Raw genomic sequence first — 25584 nt, forward strand, 5'->3', positions numbered from 1 at the left:
CGGAAGGCCCGTTATTGGTCTGAAGTTGGGTGCAACGTTTCCCTTTTCAGGATCTTTGGCAAACAACGATGTCTTTCCCTTTGTCATCCAGCTGGGTACTGCGCCTTTCTGTAAGCACTCATCTAGCTGTTGCGCTATCCTTTCATTGAGCCCTCTCAGCTTCTTCATCTAATAACTTTGGACCCCATTCTGTCCTGGGCCCTTCCAATTTGGGAATATATATTTTAACCTGCTTTTTTTATCATTTCTGTAGTTATCTTTATGTCTTCTTGGCCTTCTATATTTCTTAACCTCATCTTAGATTTCATGCAGCCACTTTCTTCCTCATTATGCTCTGCAGGTTGATCCCAGATCCCTCTCCACAATGCCCTACTATCCTCTACATCTGGTATCATTGTTACGTGTATTTGCCCATCTAGTTCCTGAAACATCGTCCTGGTCTTCTCTAATATATTAGCTCAGCATCCTCACTATATCTCGTTGGTTATCATCGTATCCTTGTGCTATAGCTCTTCCTATTACTTCTGCTTTGCTTCATTTATCATCATCATCATCATCATCATCATCATCATCATCATCATCATCATCATCATCATCACCAGTAACGAGGTGCTCTTGTTCATCATCGTCGTCATTATCCTTGTTATTGTTTTATTGTCAATAGTTTGATGTGGGCATAATTTATCTTCCCCTGCTCACAATGTCTTCTTCTATACATACTTGATATGATATTGTAAAAATTCCCTTATTGTATTTTGCATCGGTTATTTTAAACATTTCATTCTTTCATTTTATTTGTATTGATTATCTGGTTTATCATCATTAGACATTTCTATATCGTTCTGGGTTTCTTTATTTCAATTTTTTTTTCTTCATTTGGTGTCTTTTCCAATGACTTTTTAAAGAACAAATATAAAGGAATTGGCGCGCTTGACTGGGTTCAGAATTGATACAAGACATAACAATGGTTACCCCTCGAGGGAAATACAATTTAGATCCACAGAGGTCGTCGTATATTATGAATACGAAGAAAACTCAGGCAACGATCAATGAAAGGAAACCTAGAAACTGAACATGTTTATTGGTTCAGAGACTTCCATACAATTTGTATTACGCTTGAGATATTTATGAGAATGGCAACTTCGTTAAAAAGCCTCAATCATAAATTTAATTAATTAGATGCAGTCAGTAAGAGGCAAAAATTTTATGTTACAGATGGCTGTTTATAAAGAAAGCATAACTGAAATATTAGTGAAATTTTCGTTCAAAATTGTGTCTTATCTCCTACGGTTAAATGAGCCACACTAATGCAAAACTAAAATTGTGATTTTGTGTGGAAACTGAAAATATATTTTTCTTCGGTAGACGCAATATTTCAGATTTATGTCTGTTTGTGTCTGTTGTTAAGTTCAAAGCAACTTCTCTGGATTTGAATGGCTGGTTTCCCTATCCCATCGTATTTTTTCAGACAAATTTTAATTAGGACAAAATTATCCGAAATAAAGACGGTGGGCTGAGAGAATTGCTCGCACGCCGGACAAAATGCTTAACGGCATTACATTCGTCTTTACGCTATGATTTCATTCCACCGAGATCGACTTTGTCTTTCATCCCTTTCGGGGTCGTTAAAATAAGTATCAATTAAGTACTGGGGTCGATGTAATCGATTCATCCCCTCCCTTGAAATTGCTGGCCTCGTACCAAAATTTGAAACCGATATTAGTTGTGGACAGTTAGCTGGCTGAATTGTTACCTCGCCGGAAAAACTGCTTAGCCGCATCACTTCTGACTTTGCGTCCGGAGATCATATGCCGCTGGGGTTGGCTTTGCTTTTCATTCTTCCTGGGTCGATAAAATAAGTACCCGTTGAACACTGGCATCTCCCGAAGTTGATGGCCTTGTGCCAAAATTTATAACCAAAATTTGTAGCCTGTATTATAAACTCCATTAAAGGCGATTCCGTTTATAATACCAATATCAATAAAGAAAAGGCGTGACTTTCTCATTCTCTTTCGTACACATTTGTCTCCTTACGATTAAATAAGTCACACTTGATGTCGTGTAGCATAATATCAAATATACGATAAGAAAAGTTCCCTTTAACCTGAGAAATATTTCTAACAAATCTATAAACAGCTTCGTATTGGTACTATTGACACAAATATTTGTTTAGACAATCTATGAAGAAATCTACCGTCGTCCTACCATTTCTCTTTCCTTTTATAAATTACTCTTTCAACCAGAATATCGACTTTTATTACCTACGACCAAATTTTCGCAGTTTTAATGGCCAAACACACACAGAAACAATTTGTACCAAGCTCTACCTCACAATCTCGAAGAGAATAATGTTTATTAGAAGCGTTGCAGATGATAAGTATGAAAAAAATGTCACCAGCCTTCTAGTATTCTCGGTGCATTGTTCCTGTAATTCAATTGTATTCATAATAGAAGCTTCTAAATATAATTACCTCAGTGATATGTGCTGATAAGTTGTAAATATAATTTCTACTCGGAATTCTTTCAATGTGAAGGTGCAATAACCTTAATAGGAAGGGATGGCTAATTATTTGACATGACAGAGGTAAAATTTATTTGCCTGCCATAAAACCTATTTCACTGGGGATTTCATAGAAATTATGGTTTGGTTTCGGACTAAGTGCGTGCGTGCATGCGCGCACACATGCGTATGAGTGTGTGCGTATGTGTGCGTGTGTGTATGTGTATGTGTATATGTATGTGTTTATGTGTATTTGTATGCATGGATCTTTGTAAGCTGGGAGACAGACAATTCTTCTTGGAATTGTCTGATTTGGTAGCCAATTCCTTGAATATCTGTCATATTCTGATAAGAATGCCAAGATTCTGAGATGTATATTTTTGTAATCGCATATAATCTGACAGTTAAAGACAATCACAGAAGGAGGTCTGTAATAGCTATCCGTTACCTAATCTCATAAGAATCTAATATTATCTTTGTGACAAGGGTTATTTAGCTCCTGACAACCGAGAGTGACAAAGCCACCTTAAACTGAACTGCATAGCAACTCGATACATGCATCTGCAAATACATGATGCAGCTATACATTGTATATTTTGCCACATGTGTATGAAAGTATCTTGATAAAATGATATGAAAAGCATTCGAGACTATGGGTGCAGGCTTGGCTGAGTGGTAATAAGCTTGCTTCACAACTATATGGTTTCGCGTTCGGTCCCATTGCGTAGCACCTTCGACAATTGTCTACTACAATATCCTCGGGCTTACTGAGGCTTTGTGAGTAAATTTGGTGGAAACGGAAACTGTATGAAATCCCATCGTATATTTATATGTGTCTGTCTGTGTGTCTTGTGCATCGATTTTCATTTGTTTACGTCCCCGTAACGTAGTAGCTCTTCCAAATAAACCAAATAAGTAGAATCAGTACCAAACATAGACAACAAAATTAGTACGGGGGGGGGGGGTGACTTGTTCGACTGAAACGCTAGCTTGACCACCGTCCAGTGACTGAAACTAGTAAAAGATGAAAGACATTATTTTCAAAATGATAACACTTGAACATTTTGCACACGTGCGCACACGTTCTCTTATCTTTATATAAGGCAATACGAGGCCTGATCAATAAGTATCCGGAGTGTTACTATAGTAACGAAGCTAAAGCACGCATAGTGAAACCGGTTGACACAGATTGATTTTAAACTCTGCTGTGCATGTGCACTACGTTTTAACGTTCCAGCTTACATCTGCTGTTAACAGCAGTGCTTGGAAGGAAGTTGTGTAGCGTGTGATCGTCGCAGTGACCACGACAGAGAAAGTTTTCATGGAGAAACCTGCTCAGAGGCCAACGCAAGTTTGCAGAATGTGTATGGAGAGGAGTGCATGAGTCACACACAAGCGCACGAGTGGTTCAAACATTTCCAAGATGGTAACATTTCATGCAGATTCTCTGCTGAACTTTCTCTGTTACGGTCAATGCGATGATCACACGCTGCACACCTTCCTTCCAAGCGCTGCTGTAAACAACGGTGAGCACATGCATAGCAGAGCTCAAGGTCAATCTCTGCCGCGTAGCTTCACTCTCCGTGCTTTATCTTCGTTACTATGGCAATACTCCTGATATTTACTGATCACACCACGTATATATACTTTTTAGAAGTATTTTCCTATGATTAGCCAAGACTTTGTTCGTTAGGAAGAATTTATATTTTATCAGTTAAGCTGTGTTCATGATGAAACTAATATATTATTCCAGACTTACAGCATCATTTGGTACATTTTCCCGACAGACAAGTACAGCGCCCTGCTATGAGGTGAGAGATCACTAAATAATTAATGCATTCATATAACTTGCAGTGGTGTCGCTAAAGCTATGCGATGACCTTGGAAAGAACGACAAAACTCTCCCTCTAATCATTGTTTTAGCCACCGAAGCCTTTCTTATTACAATAAGCATATACGTGCTGATTTGTAAGGATCTATAGTAAAATGATAATTAAATTATTTGTTGAAATATTGAATTTTTTAAATTATTTTACTTGTTTCACTCATTAGATTGCGACCATGCCGCAGCACTGCCTTGAAGACTTTAGTCAAACAAATCACCTCCATTACCTGTTCTTTTCTTTTCGTTCTTTTTAAGTCTGGCACATATTCTATCTGTTTCTTTTTGCCAAGCCGCTCAGTGTTGGGGACGTAAACAAGCCAATAACAGTTGTTAAGTGGTGATGAAGGACACACACACACACACACACACATACACACACACACATACACACACAAACACACACAGTTATATACAACGGGCTTCCACACAGTTTTCGCTTATCATATTCACTCACAAGACATTGGTCAATCCGGGGCTAAAGTAGAAGATACTGGACTGGAGATTATGTGGCTGCTAAACGAGCTTCTTAAAGCACAGACATGACAACATCTAGAACTCTGATGCTCTACCGACTCAGCTAAATCAAATATCTCTTTGGAAATCTTATGCGTTACGGCAAAAACAACTTTCGCTTAATTATTCTTATTTCTTTATTTCCATAAATTCGAAAGACAGCTACAGAATGTTTCCTTGTTATTAAGCTTCCTCGTCAAAACAGCTTACTTAAAATACGATTACTGCAGTTAGTATATCTGCACATGCACAATATTGTACCTGTGTTGACCGTCAGACCGATGATTAGATGAAGGTCTTTGATAAACTTTTCAAAAGCTGTATCTAACATATAAAAATACTCTTACCTGGATCAAAATGAGGGGAGATCCGATTGTCATAGTTCAAGAGAATGTTTTTGATCACTTCAGACCTGTGAGGAGTAAAAGAAAGTACGTTAGTAATGTCACGGAGGAAAAAGAAATCAAGTATATATATATATACATACATATATATATATATATGTATATATATATATATATATATATATATATATATATATATATATATATATATATATATATATATATATATATATATATATATATATATATACATATATATATATATATATATATATACAGAATATGCGAGTTTAGTTCACTGGTGGTCTAAATGAATAGGTACGCTGAGTAGGTGTTGTGACGGATCGTCAGAGTTCCAAGCTCGGAACTGAGATGGGAGCTATGGATTCATTTAAGGTTTCCGATTAAGCAGATATATATATATATTTGTGAAAGAGGACAACAAACGCCGAGGCATAACAAGCATCTCAAATCATATATACGGTTTCATATTATTCTTAAATTAGTTGAGGTCTTACAGCTGTTTCTGGGATATCCCAAGTGATAGGCGAGTATGCCTGAATAAGGGGGTATTCCGTCATCAGAGACAAGTAGAGAACATATGAAAGATCCAGACATGGAAATATTCTGATATAAGATCTAGACATGGAAAATTTGCAGATAATAAACAATGAAATAGAAGAGTAAAGAGTAAGGAAATATGGAAATAAAGTTCACAGTTCGTTTTTCAGAGGGTATCGATGTTAGTCTGAATGTCCTTAGGTAAAATCCAAGGTTAATCCAGGCAGGATTATGGTAAAGTATGAGTAGTGTGTTCGCCACAAACCAGTCATCTCAAAACGAACACACCATTCCCATTTTTGCCAAAATATTCTTTTCTACTCTAGGCACAAGGCCCGGAATTTTTGGAGAGGGCGCCAGTCGATTAGATCGCCCCCAGTGCGCAATTGGTACTTAATTCATCAACCCCGAAAGGATGAAAGGCAAAGTCGAACTCGGTGGAATTCGAACTCAGAACGTAAAGACAGACGTTTCTGCCAGCTCGCCGCCTTGTAATGGAAGAGAGGCAAAGTCGATCTCGGCAGTATTTGATCTCGGGATTTAAAGGAAAGTAACTAAACACTGCAAGCAATTCTATCCAATACTCCACTGATTTTACTACTCCGTCACGTTGCACTCCTCCACAAATCTTAATAATGTTATTATGGGAATATATTATTAAGTTAATGCGCACATACTGTTAAACGTGTAACAAACTGAAATAATAATTGACATTGTCTGGTTTAATATTTTGCGTTGGCACTCATCTAAAGTATCTGAATTAACTTAATTCCATTATTACTGCCGTCACTCGAAATCGATTCCAAATTTGCTTCAGCATTCATTTAATTCCTGTTTGGTTGTCTTTGGGACGAGGAGCCGAATTTTTGAGAGATTAAAATGAATGCCACTTATGTTAACTCTTATAATAACTCTGCATTTTTGACTGTTTCGACTCACATTTTAAAACCACAATAATTTTTTATACATTTCTCTAAAACCCGGAAAATAAAAACAAAAGAATTTTTAAATAATTATATCTTAAGGGGAATATGAGAAAATAATTAAATGTCACAGGTTGTCAGCAGCAACAACGGGATGCGTCAGTTTTGAGAACCTATTTGTGCTGAGTGGTTGCTGCTGAGAGTAACACTGAGTGGCAGCGAGTTTGATAGGAATGTTTCTTCACTAATATGTTCAGGTCAGCGTATACACAGAGGTTGTCGAATATAAATTACCTTACTAATTTCGTCACATAATCAACCCTGACCAAAGTGGATTCGAAATTTACTTCACTTCTATCTTAATTACTGTTTTATCTTCTCAAGGAGCCGTGGGCCCTGAATATCGATTGATGGAAGTATAAAAAGTTTATTGGAAATGAAAAAAAAAAAAAATCCTGATTGTTTACAGCGATTTCAAAACAAATTATGAAATTACAATGTCGTTTAATACATTTCTAGAATTCACACTAAATAAATATATGATAATCAACATAACACCGACTACCTTTTGATCGTTGTGCACTCTAAGTGATCATGTATTTTACGTCAAGGAACTAAAATTACACGGCTTAATTATACGTGTATCTATTTATTTTATGTGTCTATGTGTGTGCGGGTGCATAAATATATATTTAAGATTCTCCTCTCTCTTGCTCAACACGTGCGCACTCACACACACACACACACACACACACACACACACACACACACACACACACACACACACACACGCAATTAATTTGGGGTTATGCAAAAATCTGATACTCAGCAGTTTCCTGGAAGTCTAGCCGACTCATGTGACCAAGTAAGCTCGATGGAAAAACAACAGGTTACTTCTTCTAACGGGAGATGGACGCCTGCCGGCGTCAGAGCACGTATAAGGCTTAAACAAAAGTCAGCAAGAAAGAAACAATAAAAGCATGAAAGTGATAAAAGTGGGTGTAATGAAAGGGTAGCAACTGAGATGGCGACTTCGTAACTCTCTTACTCTTGTATTCTTTTGCTTGTTTCAGTCATTTGACTGCGGCCAAGCTGCAGCATCGCATTAAATGGCGTTAGTCGACGAAATCGACCCCAGCACGTTTTTTTTGTAAGTCTAGTATTTATTCTATCGGTCACTTTTGCTAAGTTACTGAACCCAGAACCATGTGGTTGGGAAGCAAGTTTTTTTTTTACCATACAGCCACACCTGCGCTTGTAGAAACAATGCATATTTATTTCTTTATTGCCCACGGAGGGCTAAACATAGACAAGCACAGAACTTATTTTACATATATTTAAGAAATAATAAATATTACCGATAGCCTTGTGGACTTTGATCACAGAAGTTAAAATAGTGGGAAAATGAAGTATTGAACCGTGATATACTTTCTACTCGTTAGATTCTTTCTAAAATAAGCGCAAGGCCTGATTTATTTTATGGGAAAGGGCCAGTCGATTACATCGAGCCCAGTGCTCAGCTAGCTTATCAAGCCCGAAAGAAGGAAATGCAAAGTGGACCTCGATGGTATTTGGATTCAGAACGTGAGACCGGAAAAAATGACACTAATTATCTCGTCCGATTCGCGAATGATTCTCCCAGCTCGCTCTCTTTAGATAATGTAATAATGTAATGGGGAAATAGTGGAAGAACTGCCATAGGAAAGAGCAAGGACAGAGGGCACCGAGAGTCAAGTTAAAATGAAATACAACAATAAAATATTAAAGCAAATATAGAAAATGCACTGCAAAAAGCATGCTATAGGGTTTGGGATATGCAGATTTTAGTGTTCATTGTCCCGAACGATGCATCATCGGACATGGGGTTTCTTCGATATCCGTGTTGAAAGACAAAAAGGATAGAACCACAATTCACAAAGAGTAGAGCAGAAAAGGCGAACACATATAACGAGAGTACTCGTGAGTAAGCGACATGTGCAGCTTGTGTATTACAGAGCAAAGATAAAATGTTCACCTTGGCCTAGCATTTAGCATTGCGGGAAGTTGTCTGCTACTTTCATCTACTTTATTCTGTTCGATGAACCGGCGAAATGTCAAGAATGCTTCAAAGTAAGACAAGTGGGTCGACCGAAATACTTTATCAATTTCTACCATGTTATCGAGTATTTTTGCTCATTCATGTATATGTATGTATGTATGTATGTATGTATGTATGTATGTATGTATGCATGTATGTATGTACATACATACACACATAGATATCTATATATCTACATCTATCTATCTACACATATATATATACACATGTATATATATATATGTATATATATATGTATATGTGTATACATATATATATGTATGCATATATATATATATATATATATATATATATATATATATATATATATATATATATATATATATATATATATATATATATACATAGACACACACAAACCTATTTATCATATCAGTATAGTGCTTGTGCAGATTTGTGCAAAGGGATGTAATTACAATTGCCTCTGAGAATATATCTTTACCTATCTATCTATCTATCTATCTATCTATCTATCTATTTATCTATCTATCTATCTATCTATCTATCTATCTATCTATCTATCTATCTACCTACTTGTCTATCTCTAAATGTGTGTGTATATGTGACCGTCTACATTTGTGTCTATGTGTATGTGTGTGTGTGTTTATGTTATGTATTTATGCGAGCGTGTGGAATCGTGATTGCTTTGTTTTTACAATCGGATGCAATGCCCTCGACACACAAATAGATTGAGTCTATTTTTAATAAAGCTGACACCGCGTAAAAGGCGAACCGAGTTTCACTTACCTGATTATTCAAACGTGAAATGATAACTAAAACTTTAAAATTCCGACTTCCTATGCAATATATATGTATATATGTATATGTGTGTGTGGGCGTGTGCGTGGGTGTGTGTGTGTGTGTGTGTGTGTGTGTGATTGTCATGTATACATGTGTACATGCTTGTGTGTATGTATATATGTATGTATGTATGTGTGTATGTATATAAGTATATATGCATGCATGCTTGTATGTATGTATGTATGTATGTATGAATATATGTATGTATGAATGTATTTACAAAACGGAAAGTTACATTGTGGAACTGTCATTTTAACGAGCTGTATTTATCTTTCATCCGACAAGATACATCTGCACCACCGGGTGCTATTGAACTAGTTGGTGAGTGTCCCACTCAAGAGGAATCCATCCTAGATGTGTCGAAACAATTGTTGTGATTAATAATAAATTCTCGTATATTCCATTTTCCGTCTTTCATTTACCATATGTGTATATGTATGTATATATATATATATATATATATATATATATATATATATATATATATATATGCATACATATATATTCATTCGACTGTGGCCATGTTGCAGCACCGCCCTGACGATTATTTTGTCGAATGATTCGACCGCAGTACTTGTTTTTTAAACCAACCCTTTTACTTCTATCGGTGCCTTAACACACCGGTTGTATTCTGGTGGTGGTGGGAGGGCAGACTAACGCAAACACACACAGACACACACTACTCCAAACATACACATATTATTAAGTAAGAAAATGGAGAGATTCAATGGATACAGATTAATTTATTAACATTTTCAATAAGACCTACAATTGTTTCAATTCACACTAAATACAAATTACGAGCCTACAGAATAAAATAAGTTTGCATTTTGAATGTTTAGAGTAAAATATCTTCAGGGCCAATGGATATTAAGAAAACTACATGTTGACCAATTGAGATTCTCCAACAGACTCACTGAAGCGTGTCGTTCTGATTGAATCTTGTAGTATGCATGGTTGGTTAGAAATAGTTTGGTCTTTGTGTCTATGCGATTTTCCGTCACATATCGTTACATTTAGGTTGTAAGGCAGATTAAACCAGATAATCTTCTGTTCTATTTCGTAATTCGTTCCTTATACTTCTTGTATTCTAATTCTCCTTTGGAATTGTTTATATTTCGGAAACTCTGTACGCTATGTCGTTGACATAGTTGTACTTAATTGACGGTAAGCCTTTCAATATTCGCTTGTTTAAAGAGTCACTTCCTTTGGCTTACCATAGGCTAGTTTGGTTGACTTTTTTTTTCCCCTGGATTTAAGTATATTGTTACTCCAAGGAAATTTGCAATGAATAGATTTGTGATGAAAGTTATTTTCAGAAGGCAAACTTTCAAACCATTTATTTGGAGAATTATAAACTTATCTCATTTGTGACTACTCATATTTATAAAGGTTACGAAACTCTTGGTTCTCTATAACTCTATTTTAAATTACTTGGGTATTTTACTAGTTTCTCCAAGTACACACACACACACACACACACACACACAGATATATATATATATATATATATATATATATATATATATATATATATATATGGATTCGTGTGTGTGCACTTGTATCTGTGTAGGTAAGTATATATATATATATATATATATATATACATGAATTGTTATTTCCTTCATTTTAATCATGCATGTAGGTTGTGTTTGTATAATTGTGTGTATAAAAGTTGTATATAATAATTATTCCCACCTAAATGTCAATATCATTTAATGCATAATTGTACCGAAAAATATCATATTGTTTTTCCTCAGGTTGAATTTTAATTGTTGACAAAGTATATTTTATTCATGAAATTACTTTTAGCAGTAACGTCTTTATTTAATAATTTGTTGACGCTCTTGTTAGCTCTGTGTCTTATTAGTATTATTATCGCTTCCTTTGAAACTATTTTGAATGGTAAATTTGTTAACCTTGGCTTGTATTCCATAAGAATAAACTATTTATTTTTGTTACTAAATTTTCTATACCACTTTCACATTCCATGACTACCATTCGTTTCTACTCTAGGTACAAGGCCCGAAATTTTTTTGGTGTTGGCAATCGATTATATCGACCCCAGTACGCAACTGGTACTTAATTTATCGACCTCCGAATGGATAAAGGGCAAAGTCGACCTCGGCGGAATTTGAACGCAGTACGTAAAAAGACTGACGAAATACCGTTAAGCATTTCGCCCAGCATGCTAACGTTTCTGCCATCTCTCCGCCTTTGCATGACTACCATTGGCATCGATGAGGTAACAGACAAGTATTCTGGATTATTTTTCTGTTTTTTTATTTTACTTTAGTTTTCTCGTTTGTCGAGTTTATTTCAGATGTTCGCATTTTCAAAATTGCATTTGCCTAATCGTTGAGAGGACGTTGGTGTTGCCTTAGCGGAGGTTTGCGCTTTCTGAGTGCTCGTGTTGTTATTATTCAGTAGTTTTATTTTTATAGCGTGCTTTCACTTCACTACCGAGCGCAGCGAAAATGGCTAGAGTGAATGGCACCTCTCTAAGTGTAGACTTGTGGGTCGGAGAGAAGAAATTGGAGAGGGCACTGGCTCCTTGAGTTTCAGGGAAATTCTAGACAGTGGTGTTCCTCGATTACCCAAAGAGGCCTTCTTGTATCAGGAGGGCCACATCTCTATCATCGTCCCCGGCACTTAATATTTTTTTTAACCTTTGTAAGTTATGCATATGTCCCTTCTTTTTCAGTGTATACATTCTTTCTTACTTTCTTTGATCATTTCATTATTATATGTAAACCCCCCACACTTTATGTCTGTCTTTGTATTGTCTCCCTTATCTTTCGCCCCTGTGGCAAATAAATGAAATCATCATCATCATCATTATTATTATTATTATTATTATTATTATTATTAAGGCTGCAAGCTGGCAGAATGGTTAGCGCGCCGGTCGAAATGCTTAACAGCATTTCATGTCTTTACGATCTGAGTTAAAATTCCGTCGAAGTCGACTTTTAGAGTCGATAAATAAAGTAACAGTGAAACACTGGGGTCAATGTAATCGACTAACCCCCCTCCCCGAACTTTTAGGCCTTGTGCTTTTAGTAGAAAGAATTATTATTATTATTATTATTATTATTATTATTAGTAGTAGTAGTAGTAGTAGTAAATCGACGAGCACGCAGAATCGTAAATACGCCGGACAAAATGGTTAGCGGTGTTTCATCCGCCTTTACGTTCTGAGTTCAAATTCCGCTAAGGTCCACTTTCCCTTTCATCATTTCGGAATCGATAAAGTAAATACTTCCTTCCCACGAACTTGTTGATTATTCTTACTACTACTACTACGACGACGACGACGACCACCACCACCACCACCAACAACAACAACAACAACACCATCATCATCATCATCATCATCATCTCCGAACTGCCTTGATCATTGAATTTTTTTTTCACAGTTCTCGGCAGGAAATTCCCATCATTATAATTGTTTTAGACATTCCGGAGAAAAAGAAAATTTTAAAACTCTCAGTGTCCCCTTTAATTAAGAGTGAAGCTGTTGCGTTTTTTTCTTTCCCCGTAGCGGACAATCATTTATCAAAATCGCCAACGTTTGACGTTTGACGAATGTGAGGTGCGGTGGGAGGGAATCGTGAGAGTCGTGGTTGTTGTAACGCTTTAGGTGTCGCCTACCTTTCAAGTTTTGTTTGTCAAAACGACAAAACGACATTTTGCCAAAGATCTTTCTTTCTTTCCCTCAAGAAACAAAATAAAACATATGAAGGTGTTAAATCTGACAACACCTACCAGAGATGCGGTGGTGAAGCATTACACCAATATAAGAAACAACAACTGCAACAAAAATACCAACATCAGTGACAACAACAACAAAAGTGAAACAACGAAACGTGGGAAAGACCAAAAATTAAAAATAAAAATAACAAAAAGGAGAAAAATATACAGAGTGACAAGAGAAACAACAAAAATATCGAGAATGTCAACAGAAGGTTGGATGAAACAGAAGACATCATCATCATCATCAAACACAGCAGCAACGATAACATAAATAACAGCGACAAAAACAACATGAATGAAGAACAGCACAAGCAGCCAAAAGCAATATGAAGAACAAGAATGATCAGCATGGAATATATCCTTTCAATAACCCTCAGCGTCTGGAATGAACGCTCGCTCTAGTTCGAAACGTACGTGTAGGAAGACTGGAGCCTTCTATAAAGAATTCTGAGATAACACTTTTGGCAATAATGCGAACGAAGTCGTTCACTAAGAGACCCAGTCACATTCAGGTGCGTAAGTAGAAAAAGGAGAACGTTGTAAAAAGATGGGGTTTTTTGGGCTCAGACAGAAAAGTGAGTGGAAACTATATTGGTACGGTTTGGTACCTTTGGAATGGAAAGCGTTACGGTTCGTGGGAAGCTTTGTTCCCAGGTGAGGCAAAAGAGAAAAGCATCGTAACAGCACAAACTCCATCTAATTTAGGGGGAGGGGACTAGTCGATTAGATCGACTCCAGTAAACAACTGGTACTTAATTAATCGACCCCGAAAGGATGAAAGGCAAAGTCGACTTCGAGGGAATTTGAACTCAGAACGTAAACACAGACGATATACCGCTACGCATTTCGCCCGGTATGCTAACGTTTCTGCCAACTCGCCGCCTAATACAGTAACAAACAATGCCGAAGAACTGGCTAGGGAAGATTTAGGAGCTAATTTCCTGACCATTTCTTTATTGAAGAAATACAAATTATAATGTTAACGGTGTTTGAATTTAGGGAGCACGACCTTTCTTACTAACGCCAATAAAAGTTCACCTACGCAACAGGAGCTCGAACAACAATAAAACGAAGAATGAAATCAACAACAAAACAAGCTGTAAACAAACACAATTTTCCCTGCGCCTCCTCACTCGGATCAGTCTATCTTCCACGAGGCGTCGTTTTAACTCTCATCACAACAGATAGATAGATAGATAGATAGATAGATAGATAGATAGATAGATAGATAGATAGATAGATAGATAGATAGATAGATGCTTACTGATGTTACGCTATCCATTCTTTCCTTTTATTTTATTTTAGAGAAAAACCTAGATAATTACAAGAGTTTGGGGTTGTTGGACTTAATTCTTTGGACATTTGACTGGTCAAATTTGTTGTAAGTGTTGTTTATTAGCAGATCGGCCATGACTGAGTCCAATATTCTATTTTCTACATTTGGTGAATTCAGACCGCTACAAGGCTATATAACCCTTTCTATTAAAAGTATAGGCTTGCAATTGGTCGAGAGATTCGTTTCCTACCTTTAGCAGAATTAGCAAAGATTAATTAACCACGAGAAGGGTGGGAGAGTTGTTTAGCATAAGCTTTAGCATTTCTTGTAAAGGAGAACAGCACAGTTTTCCCCTTTCCTTGTCCTGTGTATGGCATATGATACCCAGGAGACATTTCCTTAACGCTCATGCATCATATATGACACGAATTTCTAAATTTCTGCAAACACCACAGTAACTCGTGACTAATGAAAGGAAATAGTTATATTCTTCAAAACCTTTGGAAGAAGGTCCAACTGAAAGTGTGAAAACAAGCACGGACGTTTAGGACAAACTCATGAAAACGCTTTGGAAAAACAAAGAGGAGCTAATTGGCAATCTTAATATATTCCAAGTATCAATCTCCACCCCACTACTACAGTGTTGGGATAGATTCAAATTTTAGAATATCAAACTTCAATTTTCAGGAAAAGTATTGTAAAACAAAGACATTGGAAATGAGAAAAATATCATTAAATATTTAGATTTGGTCTAACAAAACAAACAAAAAGAGTAAAATATTGTCACGTGAGTAAAGTCTCATGGGTAACTAACACCAAACGAAGCATACATTAATTTATATTCTGTTGACGATATATATATATATATATATATATATATATGGATAGATAGATGTGTGTGCCTGTTGTATGTATGTGTGTGCGTGTGTGTGTGTGTGGGGGGGGTCAATAAGGGACCTGTACTTTTAATTTTTTGCCAATGACTAAACGCTATGTCAGACGCAAGATTCGAACTGACAAATATTCATTTTGTGTTATAGGCCGGCTATATTTCAGTTCTGCACGCTAAGACTCTCTTCACTCTTTCCTGCTATTAATGACTATATTAATTAATATTGTGTGTGTGTGTGTGTGTGCGTGCGCGCGTATTTGAAATCCCTTCATGTCACAAAGAAAGCGACTTTCTTTCGCAATTTCACACATTTTCTTTCGTTAAACCTTGCCTTTTAAGTAGTTCTTCTTTCCTTAGGGAGCGTTTTCTGATCTGACGATTAGCGTGAATGCCATGCCTGCCCCGAAAACCATAGCGGGATCGAGTGCCTGCATCGATTCGCACCATAGGTGGCCGTACGTGACCCCTGAAAAATCAATAGTAGCAAAAGTGAGGTAACATTTATCATGAGTTTCCATGCGTTCAGGTAAGAGGTTAGTGTCAGATGAAAACTATGTAATTTTCGGTGTTAGTGTTTGGTAATGTCAAAACACGGTCTGATTATCTACGTGCTTAAAGGCGATTAAATTGTGCACAGATATGTTATTTCGAATAATAATAATCACAAGGTGTCGGCTAAAACAGGTTTAGTAGTTGGTTAAAATAGTAAATGCAACGATTTCTAGCATTAGGACACAATAATAAATTTGATTAGTGTTTATTATATAAATCCAGGGAAAAGAAAACGCCGAGCCGCCTTTTGCTGTCGTGACTCGAGGTCGTGAGAAATTCTTTGAGAAACAGTACCACTTCAACCGTTTCACACATCATACTTAATAGTATTCATTTATAACATAAAGACACAGTAACACATTTTATGGGGATGTAGATTTACCTAATATGTATTTTACTGACCAAGAGCATGTGATAAGCAGCGTTGGACCAGCCTTGAATTGAAGTGAGAAATGACAGACACAGTGCATTATGTCAAACGCATATTTTCTGCATTGAGCGCAAGAAAAGCACCCAAAATCTTCTGGTAATCCCTATACCATTAGTTTGATATTCAACAATATGCTATCCTTTCAATGTCTATTAAAATCTGGCACAAATTCCCTCTCATCCTCAAGGAGCGCATCTTCCTCTTTATTTCTCTTGAGCATTCTCACTGTTGATTTCAAGATTACGCTGCTTATTCGCAGGATCTTGAAATTGTAGTCCTGCGCAAAGGGTCCACCTCAAGTCCCTTGAATATTAAAAAAAATCTTTCTTTCGCGAATTGTTTTTTTCTTTTTATTTTACAGTACATAATAATTTTCCGTTTCCAATCCTGCGGAAGATTTGTCTTCTTTTCAACAACCCACCCCCCATTATGGGAAGTGCAACCAGATGAGAGAGTAGCGCTCCTGGAAGAGCAATTCTCGGGTTTTCTGGTTCGAGATGTTTTTGATCAGCTACCTGGTTGTGGGCTCTTTGCACCAGTGACAAGGAGAATCACTCGGGGATCCTCGGAACTGTGGTCGGGGATGTTTTGAAAATTAAACCCTTTAGAGCTTCTTGTTGTTGGTGGTGCTGGATTTGCTGTTGTTCGCCGATTTTTCTCCTCTCCTGCATTTTCATCTCCTCGCGGTATTAAGTGCACAAATCGCTTTTATTTGCACACGTGTAACAGCTGAGAATTCTGGCCAGAATAACCAGTTTTCGTTTCGCCTACGATGGGATATAACTCCAGAACAGTCCTATGGTCAGATTAATGCAAACTATGTGGCCAGACTCTGCATGCTGTATAATGTTCACGTCTCTGGGAACCACACATGACCAGATATAATTTCTGGTCGATCCGACGTCCACAAAAATCCCGTAATTTGCTGAATCACATCATAAACCAAGGCTCAACATCCGACTCAGTGGTTTTGTATATTACTACTACAGCCTCTAGTTACGTGTGTGATGCACCGATTCGGTTACGGTCTGGATTTCAAAGGCTACGTAATTCTACCATTTGCATTTGAAGTCAATAAATTAATTAGATTGGACACTTTTGACAGTCAACGTGATTAATTACAGTATTTAATTAACTAAACTCTCTTCCACTGTTGAGATCAAATCTCATTAGACGCAATTTTTTCTTTTAATTTCTGAGTTGCCAAACCTTGAGATATAAAAACGACGAGTTCTACAAATATGGATATTTTAAACTTCTAATCATAACTCCATAAATTTGTCGTTTGCGTTTTTCAAAGAGAGCCGAGAGAGCTTACTTATTTTATGGTTTTTCATATCAATATCAGCTGATCGTCTTTCATTTTATTACAGATTTTTATCTTCAAATCACGTTTCTTTTCCGAAAATCCACCAGTCTAGAAAAGTTGATTCTCTGTAGATGATTATCATCTTTATTACAGGCATATTGTTATCAAAGTCAAAACTTTTGTGTTTGATTTTAACAGATCTTAAAACGATATTTGAGACGAGACGTGGCTGATAGATTAAGTAAGTCAAGCATTGCGTAGATCTGTTTTTCTTCTAACGTACGAACTATAGTATCCAGTAATAACCATCCGTGACCAAACAGTTATGTCCATTGAGCAAAATCGTGACATTAATTAATCACTAATAATAACGGCAGCAGTCAGTGTATACAATGCAAGCGTTCCTAAAAACCTGAAGGACGTTACGTCTTTTAGAATAACTAGAATCTCTCAAATTACATTTTCAAGCCATACAGTTTGCAATAATTGAGGAAATGAAGGATTTTCTGAGTGGTCGGGGGTCGCTTGTGTTGCTAAAACAACAGTAAAGTATTCCACGGCCCATACCTTACCATATAAACAAATTAAAATGGGGCATGTTCAAGGCACAAATGTCAAGGCACAAATGAGTCACCTGAATTACAGAGGTACAAACAATCAAGCATCGAGGAGCAGAGGATAAGAGAAAACAAGGACACACAGCTTGTCTCTGTGCTGGAATGCATCTGTTAGTTAAGGAGTGCTAATAAGCCATTTGACCTATCTCTGGATAGTTTTAAATGTAGAAGTATTCCTCTGTTGTGGATCTCGCCTGTAGAGCGCCAGCAGCTGTTATGGGACGGAAATGTCTTCTGGCTCTAAAGAGAAGGGCTAGTCTCTGGAATACGTCTATACTTATGACATGCCTTCGCTAGGAGAGATCCTCGGTGATAATGAAGTCCGGAATTTGGGTTATAGCTGTGTTACTAATGTCGAGAGGAAACGTGCTACAGTGGTGTTTACGTGGTGAGATTAGTGCTTGAGGGATTTTGACTTTTGCTATTCAAACTCCGTCGCGATGGAGACGTAACTAACACCTCAAATGCACAAATCTTATACGATATTCCTGTTGCTGTTTAGCACTATATCAACCCTGACTGATCATCCCTTTGACAATAATCGCTGCTAGAAAGACAATCCACTTCTTTCTCCACGTACATTGCATTATAACCACATTATTCATGAAGGTCCTTTCTTTCGAAGGCAGATCGAGTAACATTTTAGATGCTCCCTTTCTAGCACATATGACCACGTACAAGTTCACCTTAGCGTACACGACGTTCATACCTCTCAGAAAGATGTTCATAACGCTGATAGTTAGTGAAACAATCTCATATCAAAGCAGAATTTCAAGAACCGGTTCGCAGGATCGGTCGATCGAGTCGCACAGCTCGTCCCAGTGTTTATCTCCTTTACAACGATGGTGACCACCTAAAAACTTCTTTAAAGTGATAAGGATTTACTCTAGTGCCAACAGCTTGCTTGATTCCACGAAGATTTATAAAATCGACATCTATTTCTTTCTGTCTTTCATTGATTAGACTTACAAAACATGTTTTACTTCACATTAAATACTTTCAGAATCCATTAGTTAATCGATATATATATATATATATATATATATATATATGTCTGTGTGTGTGTGTGTGTGTGTGTGTGTGAATGTATGTATGTATGTATGTATTTATGTCTATATTTATGTATGTATGCATGTATGTATATGCATATATATATATATACATACATGCATATACACAAATACATACATATATGCACGTATACATACATACATGTATGTACGTATACGTGCATGTATGTGTTAACACACACACACACACACACACACACACATACATATATATATATATGTATGTAGGTGTGTATTTATGTATTTGTGGAGGTATAAATATAGATACAGGTGTATGTGTGCGTACGTGTACGAATGTATGTCTGACAGTAATTTGCAAAGAAGGATGGGACCTGAGTTCGATCTCTAATGAAAAATCAATATTTTTTTGTGAAATAAGTACGAAAACTTGTTCCCATTCACTTCATATATCACTATTCTTCACGATATATATATATATATATATATATATATATATATATGTATACATATATAGATAGATAGATAGATAGATAGATAGGTATAGATATAGATATATGCATATATATATATATATATATATATATATATATATATATATATATATATATATATATATGTATGTATATATGTTTATGTTTATGCATGTATATATATGGAATATATATATATATATATATATATATATATATATATATATATATATATATATATATGTATGTATGTATGTATGTATGTATGTGTATGTATATATTCAAATGCAAGTTGTTTACGTCTGTCGAATGCATAGTGTTGGCTAAAATTTACACGTTTTCTGTTGTATCGAAAGAAGATGCATTGCCCTTACTGGCGCACGATGTACCACTCGCTGGATATCGAAGAGAACGCGGGACAACGTGAGATGGATTGTTTTGCTCAAAAACACAATGTACCCTCTTACCCATGTATCGAAATCATGATGTAGCGATCGCTAGTGCAACATCCTAATGACCAGGACACGCTCCCTCATACATATACAAAAAAGAACGAGAACGATATGTGTGTGTGTGAGAGAGAGAGAGAGAGGGGGAGAGAGAGAGGGAGAGAGAGAGAGAGAGAGAGAGGGGGGAAATTATTTGCTTATTTAACGAGACCCACGTAACTACTGAGCCATGCCAAATCTCGCACAAAAGCAAGTCCAATAGCAAGAAATGCAATTTATATGAAACTGCTAATGAGTTATTGCACCGCCATCGATTTAGCAAAATTCAATGAGAAAAGAGATTTGGAAGAAGAAATAGCCGCTTCTTATGGCCAAAACTTCCCCATAGCAAATATTTGACTTGTTACTTTTTTTTATTTTCATACGTTTATCTTGTAACATCGATATCGATGAAGAAGAAACTATATTAATTTTACTTGTAATAAATTTGAATTCCCTGCAGAACGAATAAAGGTCACGAGATTCCCTCTTCTCTTGTACTAAGATTAGCAATATTTTGGCAAAGCTCAGTAATTTCATATTCAAGGTCTCATGACAATGTTGAAGATTTTTGCCTTCCGGCCTCTCTGCATAAGTAAACTGGCGCTAAGTTCGTAAAGTTATTTATTGTTTCGAGTCTTGTTTATTTAATTATTCATATTATTGTGTATTTCCTTTTTGCTTATCTCTTTTGTTTTCCGTATGTTTTTGATTTATTTCTAAGATTCCTTTGGCATTAAAACTGTCGAAAGGAAAAGAGAGGGGAAGAGGGAAGGGATAGAAAGTGATTGAACTATTTATCATCAGCTATTGAGTACAGCTTGATACACAAGTTAAGCAATATTTATCGATCTTGGACTACTGAACTAAAAGATGTGATATTTCATTGAAGATTAATTGTGTGGTCACTTCTCTGCTGATCGCAAACCTCGGAAATGAAACAGCAAGAGCAACGCTGAACCAACTAGAAACATTTACGCCGTCCTACTAAACACGTTAAATCATGTAATCCTACATGTATTATCCTTAAAAAGGAAAGAATGGTCACAACTTGACTGACTTTAACCAGAGTTTGATTTCAGATCGTGCTAACCAACAGCATCACCAAATAAAATTGCTATTGAGCTTTATTGTAAACAATGTAAAATAATTTCTGATACTGCAATTTTTTAGCCCTAGGTCAAGCTTCTTCCTGAAGATCTATAATAGCTGTTCCGTATGGGATCATCTTGTCCTTCTAGGGGTTTGTAGGTCTCTATAATGTAATGAGTTCTATCTTTAAAATGGCTGGACGTAATTTTAGATAGAGTTGTCTGCTACTTCTAGCAAGACTAGTAACTGCCTAAGAGCTCCCTTGTTAGATTTGTATATACATGACACATGGTGATAAGAAAACAAAAACTTTGACCCTGGTCAGATAGAAAATGTGTTCAATAAACTTACAGAGGAGATATGACAGCCAGCAAAGCATATTTTCCTCTTTCTATATCACAGTATTTAATGCCTAACCTTCATGTTTTGAGTTTCGGAATTCAGTCGTTAGCTTCTTTATCAGAACGTAACGGCAGACGAAATACCGCTAAGCATTTCGCCCGGCCTACTAACGTTTCTGACGGCTCGCCGCCTTAGCTTTTATTATAGCTTTTATTTATTCTATTTTGTAGATGTTTCGGAAGGTCATATAAGTTTGCAAGGCTCACGCATAAAGGGATGAGAAATGTCTTTCTTGAAAACATGATTATCCATTAGAAGTGACTTAATTGGATGTTCCTTTTACCTTCCTCCATCCTCCTAACGTTCAAGGTAAATTAAGACAACATTATATCCGAAAGTGCAGCATCTGATGAAGTCTACATTTCAAACAGGTGTGGCTGAAGAAAATTAAATTAAAGGAAACGTAAAATCAAGATTGTTAGTTACGAAACATTCCAACGAAACAAAAATTGGCTACATTCAGCATTACTGGGTGTCTGCTAGGAAAGAAAAGAAAAAAAAAACAGAAAACAAATCATAGCATGCTAAACAACTGCAAAGGGCGTGGGCCACGGATGGATTCTAGTCTAGGAAAGGTTTTATTGTGGCTTTGTTAAACGTGTCTTTCTCTGTCTTTCTGAAATAATTAAATGGACCTTTAAACTATTTTCTCGTTTTGTTCTGTGTGAGAGTTCGGTATAAACGGTAGATTGAGCTTCCGAATATAAATTTCGTAACTTATTTGGTCATATAGGTATAAATGGCATCTAAATGCTTCTCAGCAAGAATTATATGGGAAAATAGTACATTTAACCCGAAGATATGCTTCGAAACACAAGGCAATATATATACGCATCTGCCTAATAATATATGCGTATATATATATATATATATATATATATATATATATATATATATACAAATATATGTACATATACATATATGTGTACACAAATATACATACAAACACACACACACAAATATATAAAATGATATCTCGCCATTATTTTAATTTCCACAAACTAGTAAGTTCTTGGTGAACAAGGCATAAGAATATGGAGTAAGACTAGTTTCCAAACAGTCCAGTGTTTCGTATCTTGTCACTGATGATGCTCTGTCTTGGTGACTGACACATATCATTCTCATATAGCATATTCCATCTATCTATAAATATTTACCCGCAGAATGAACTGCCTCCTCACACCGCTACAAGCAGTATTAATTTTATAGAACTGTCCATGGGTTCCTTAGCTTTCTCGACTTAATTCAACATTTCAGTGTATGTTGCTAATGGGGATTGCTTAGCGAGAAAAAATTATTTTTCTCCAGACACACAAAATAAATACGCTATATTCGAGATGTATCCCAATATTTGATAATGAATAATAACCTATTTATTATACTATTTATTGCATTTTTCCTGTTTTTTTTTACAAGTCTGCTCGTGGTATGGTCTAATATTAATGAATTATTGATAATGTTTGACAAGGCGATAAATCGTAAATTGTGTTTATCGGTCTATATTGGTGCTCTTGCAGTGTTATATGGGTGTCCGAAGACTTGATGGAATAGCAGCCATATTGTTTCTTCAGAAATTTTGTCTTCATTTGCTTAGATCGTCTACTTTTAAAAACGTTAAAAAGAAACGTAGAACATTTCCTGATATCTCATGATGCTTCGTGCTGGGTTAGGCCTGATCGAATGACCGAAAAGTGATGTAATTAAATCGAAAGCGTATCTCCAGCACCCTCCCTCGCTTTCTCTCTCTCTCTAGCTTTCGATCGGTAATAATATTAGGTGCCACTGAAGTGAAGTTCTTTTAATCGAAAATCGAAACTAAATCTTACACTTCAGCCGAGAGCTTCCATATTTCCCCAGAGAAACTGCCACTAGCTACCATGATAGTGTTGAGGATTTTAATGCATGTCCTAAGAGCAGCATAACGGAATCAGTTGTCAGCTGTCTCCTTTTTTCCTATCATTTGGAATCATTTGACTGTGAAATTGGTAATCAAATCCAGACATTTCATTCTATCGACCTGTGAACCACTATTGGGAGATATGTTAATGCTTTCAGTTAAAAGGCTTCCTTTTGATCTGTAGAACTCATGTACGTTGATTAATATCGATTACAATATAGAACACACCGCAAAGCAAAAGTTTCGTAACAAACGAGTGGAATCTCCTGCATAGACTCTTTTCCCAATTGAAAATCATTCCATTTTACGCACAACGCTAATCTTCTTTGTAAAGGTATAAGTACTACACTTTCCAATTCCCCCATTTTTGTGATGGGTAGATGAAACGATTTTTGATTGCAATATTCTGACACGATCATCTGAAAGACCTACATTCCGGCCGCGTAAACTGATTTTGTAATGCATTTTCTAGATCTTTGTTTATAGGATTTCCCATCACTTATACTAGTTACGACTAAACTATTACTTAGTAACCTTATAAAGAATTCGATTGAGGGCGAGCCTTCTCGTTCATCACCGAGATTGTAATCAGTAAAAGAACAGAGCTGTTTATCAGTTTTCAGTGAAGGAAAGTAAACATCTGACGATTGAGGAAATCCCTTCGTGGCATTAAAGATCAACCGAATACCGAAGTACACGTCTTACATTTCTGACAGTCTGAATTTGTGCTCCAGTTTCCACCTCAATTACTGTCACTTTAAGTTATTAATACTATACTCTTCCGAAGGGCGTCAAAGCCACAAAAACTCATTTACATTCAGCACTAACATCTGACGCGCCAGCTTTGAATTTTTATTGATTGTGATTTCCGATTGATGTCAAATCATTGAATTGAAGCCATTATGGATGAACAATCAAACATATTTTCTTTCTCCATGCAAATATCTAACCTTGTATTGAGAAAAATCAATATCGATTTAAAAAATGTTTGCGAACACCATAACGGCAAGCACTCGATGACCCATGACCATAACATTGTTACCAATACCAGATCGAAGTAATTCCTTACATATGTGCCACATTAACACTTCTAAGAGCTACAAACACCTATTGGTAGCATAAACAAGTTCATATGCATAATTTCTTACCAGGTTTCCACCGTTAAACCTGAAGTTTTGTCTGCTTACGTAAGAAATTATATACAGAGGCAGATGGATATTCTGTCTATAATATTCTTGTACTCTACAAAAGTATGGAATAAACCTTCAGATTAACGTAAAACTGTTTTTATTACAAGTGAGTGGAATAACAAACATAATACAATATATGTGCGAGCGAGCGTGCTTGCGTGCGAGCGAGCGTGCTTGCGTGCGAGCGAGCGTGCTTGCGTGCGAGCGAGCGAGCGTGCGTGCGTGCGTGCGTGCGTGCGTGCGTGCGCACGTGTGTGTATGTATGTATTTATGTATGTATGTACGAAAAAAAGACGTACCCAACACAAGTTATCCGGATTGTAATTCGATTCCATGATTGCTGTATCATGTATCGTTTCTCATTGAACACTTTGCTAGTTTCGTCATCATAGCTTTATGCTTCCGTCATCGTATCCGTATCCATTCCGTAATCAGAGTGGTGACTGGCAGCATCATTAGGTCATCTGATGCTCTTTATTCCGTCTTTGGACTCTCTGAGATCAAGTTACACCAAAATCTTAAGAACCGGGAGAATGCAGCACGTGATTGTTTTAAGGTGT

General features: G+C 36.4%; 1 protein-coding gene across 8 annotated transcripts in view; it reads right to left on the bottom strand.

Annotated features, from left to right (window-relative positions):
• LOC106884332 (glycine receptor subunit alpha-2) overlaps positions 1-25584 on the bottom strand; it is a 205469-nt gene that overhangs the window by 64380 nt on the left and 115505 nt on the right. For 4 of the 8 annotated variants that reach the window (XM_052972553.2, XM_052972552.2, XM_052972551.2 and 1 more), the window contains 2 exons: positions 15878-16012; positions 5246-5310 (listed from right to left, as the gene is read on the bottom strand). In XM_052972553.2, coding sequence (XP_052828513.1) covers positions 5246-5310; positions 15878-16012 — 200 coding nt within the window. The remainder of the gene's footprint in view (positions 1-5245; positions 5311-15877; positions 16013-25584) is intronic. The other 4 variants (XM_089361978.1, XM_052972554.2, XM_089361975.1 and 1 more) reach the window with 1 other exon arrangement.

This window comes from Octopus bimaculoides, chromosome 13 (assembly GCF_046866305.1).
Source record: "Octopus bimaculoides isolate indiv1 chromosome 13, ASM4686630v1, whole genome shotgun sequence".
Taxonomy (NCBI): Eukaryota; Metazoa; Mollusca; class Cephalopoda; order Octopoda; family Octopodidae; genus Octopus; species Octopus bimaculoides.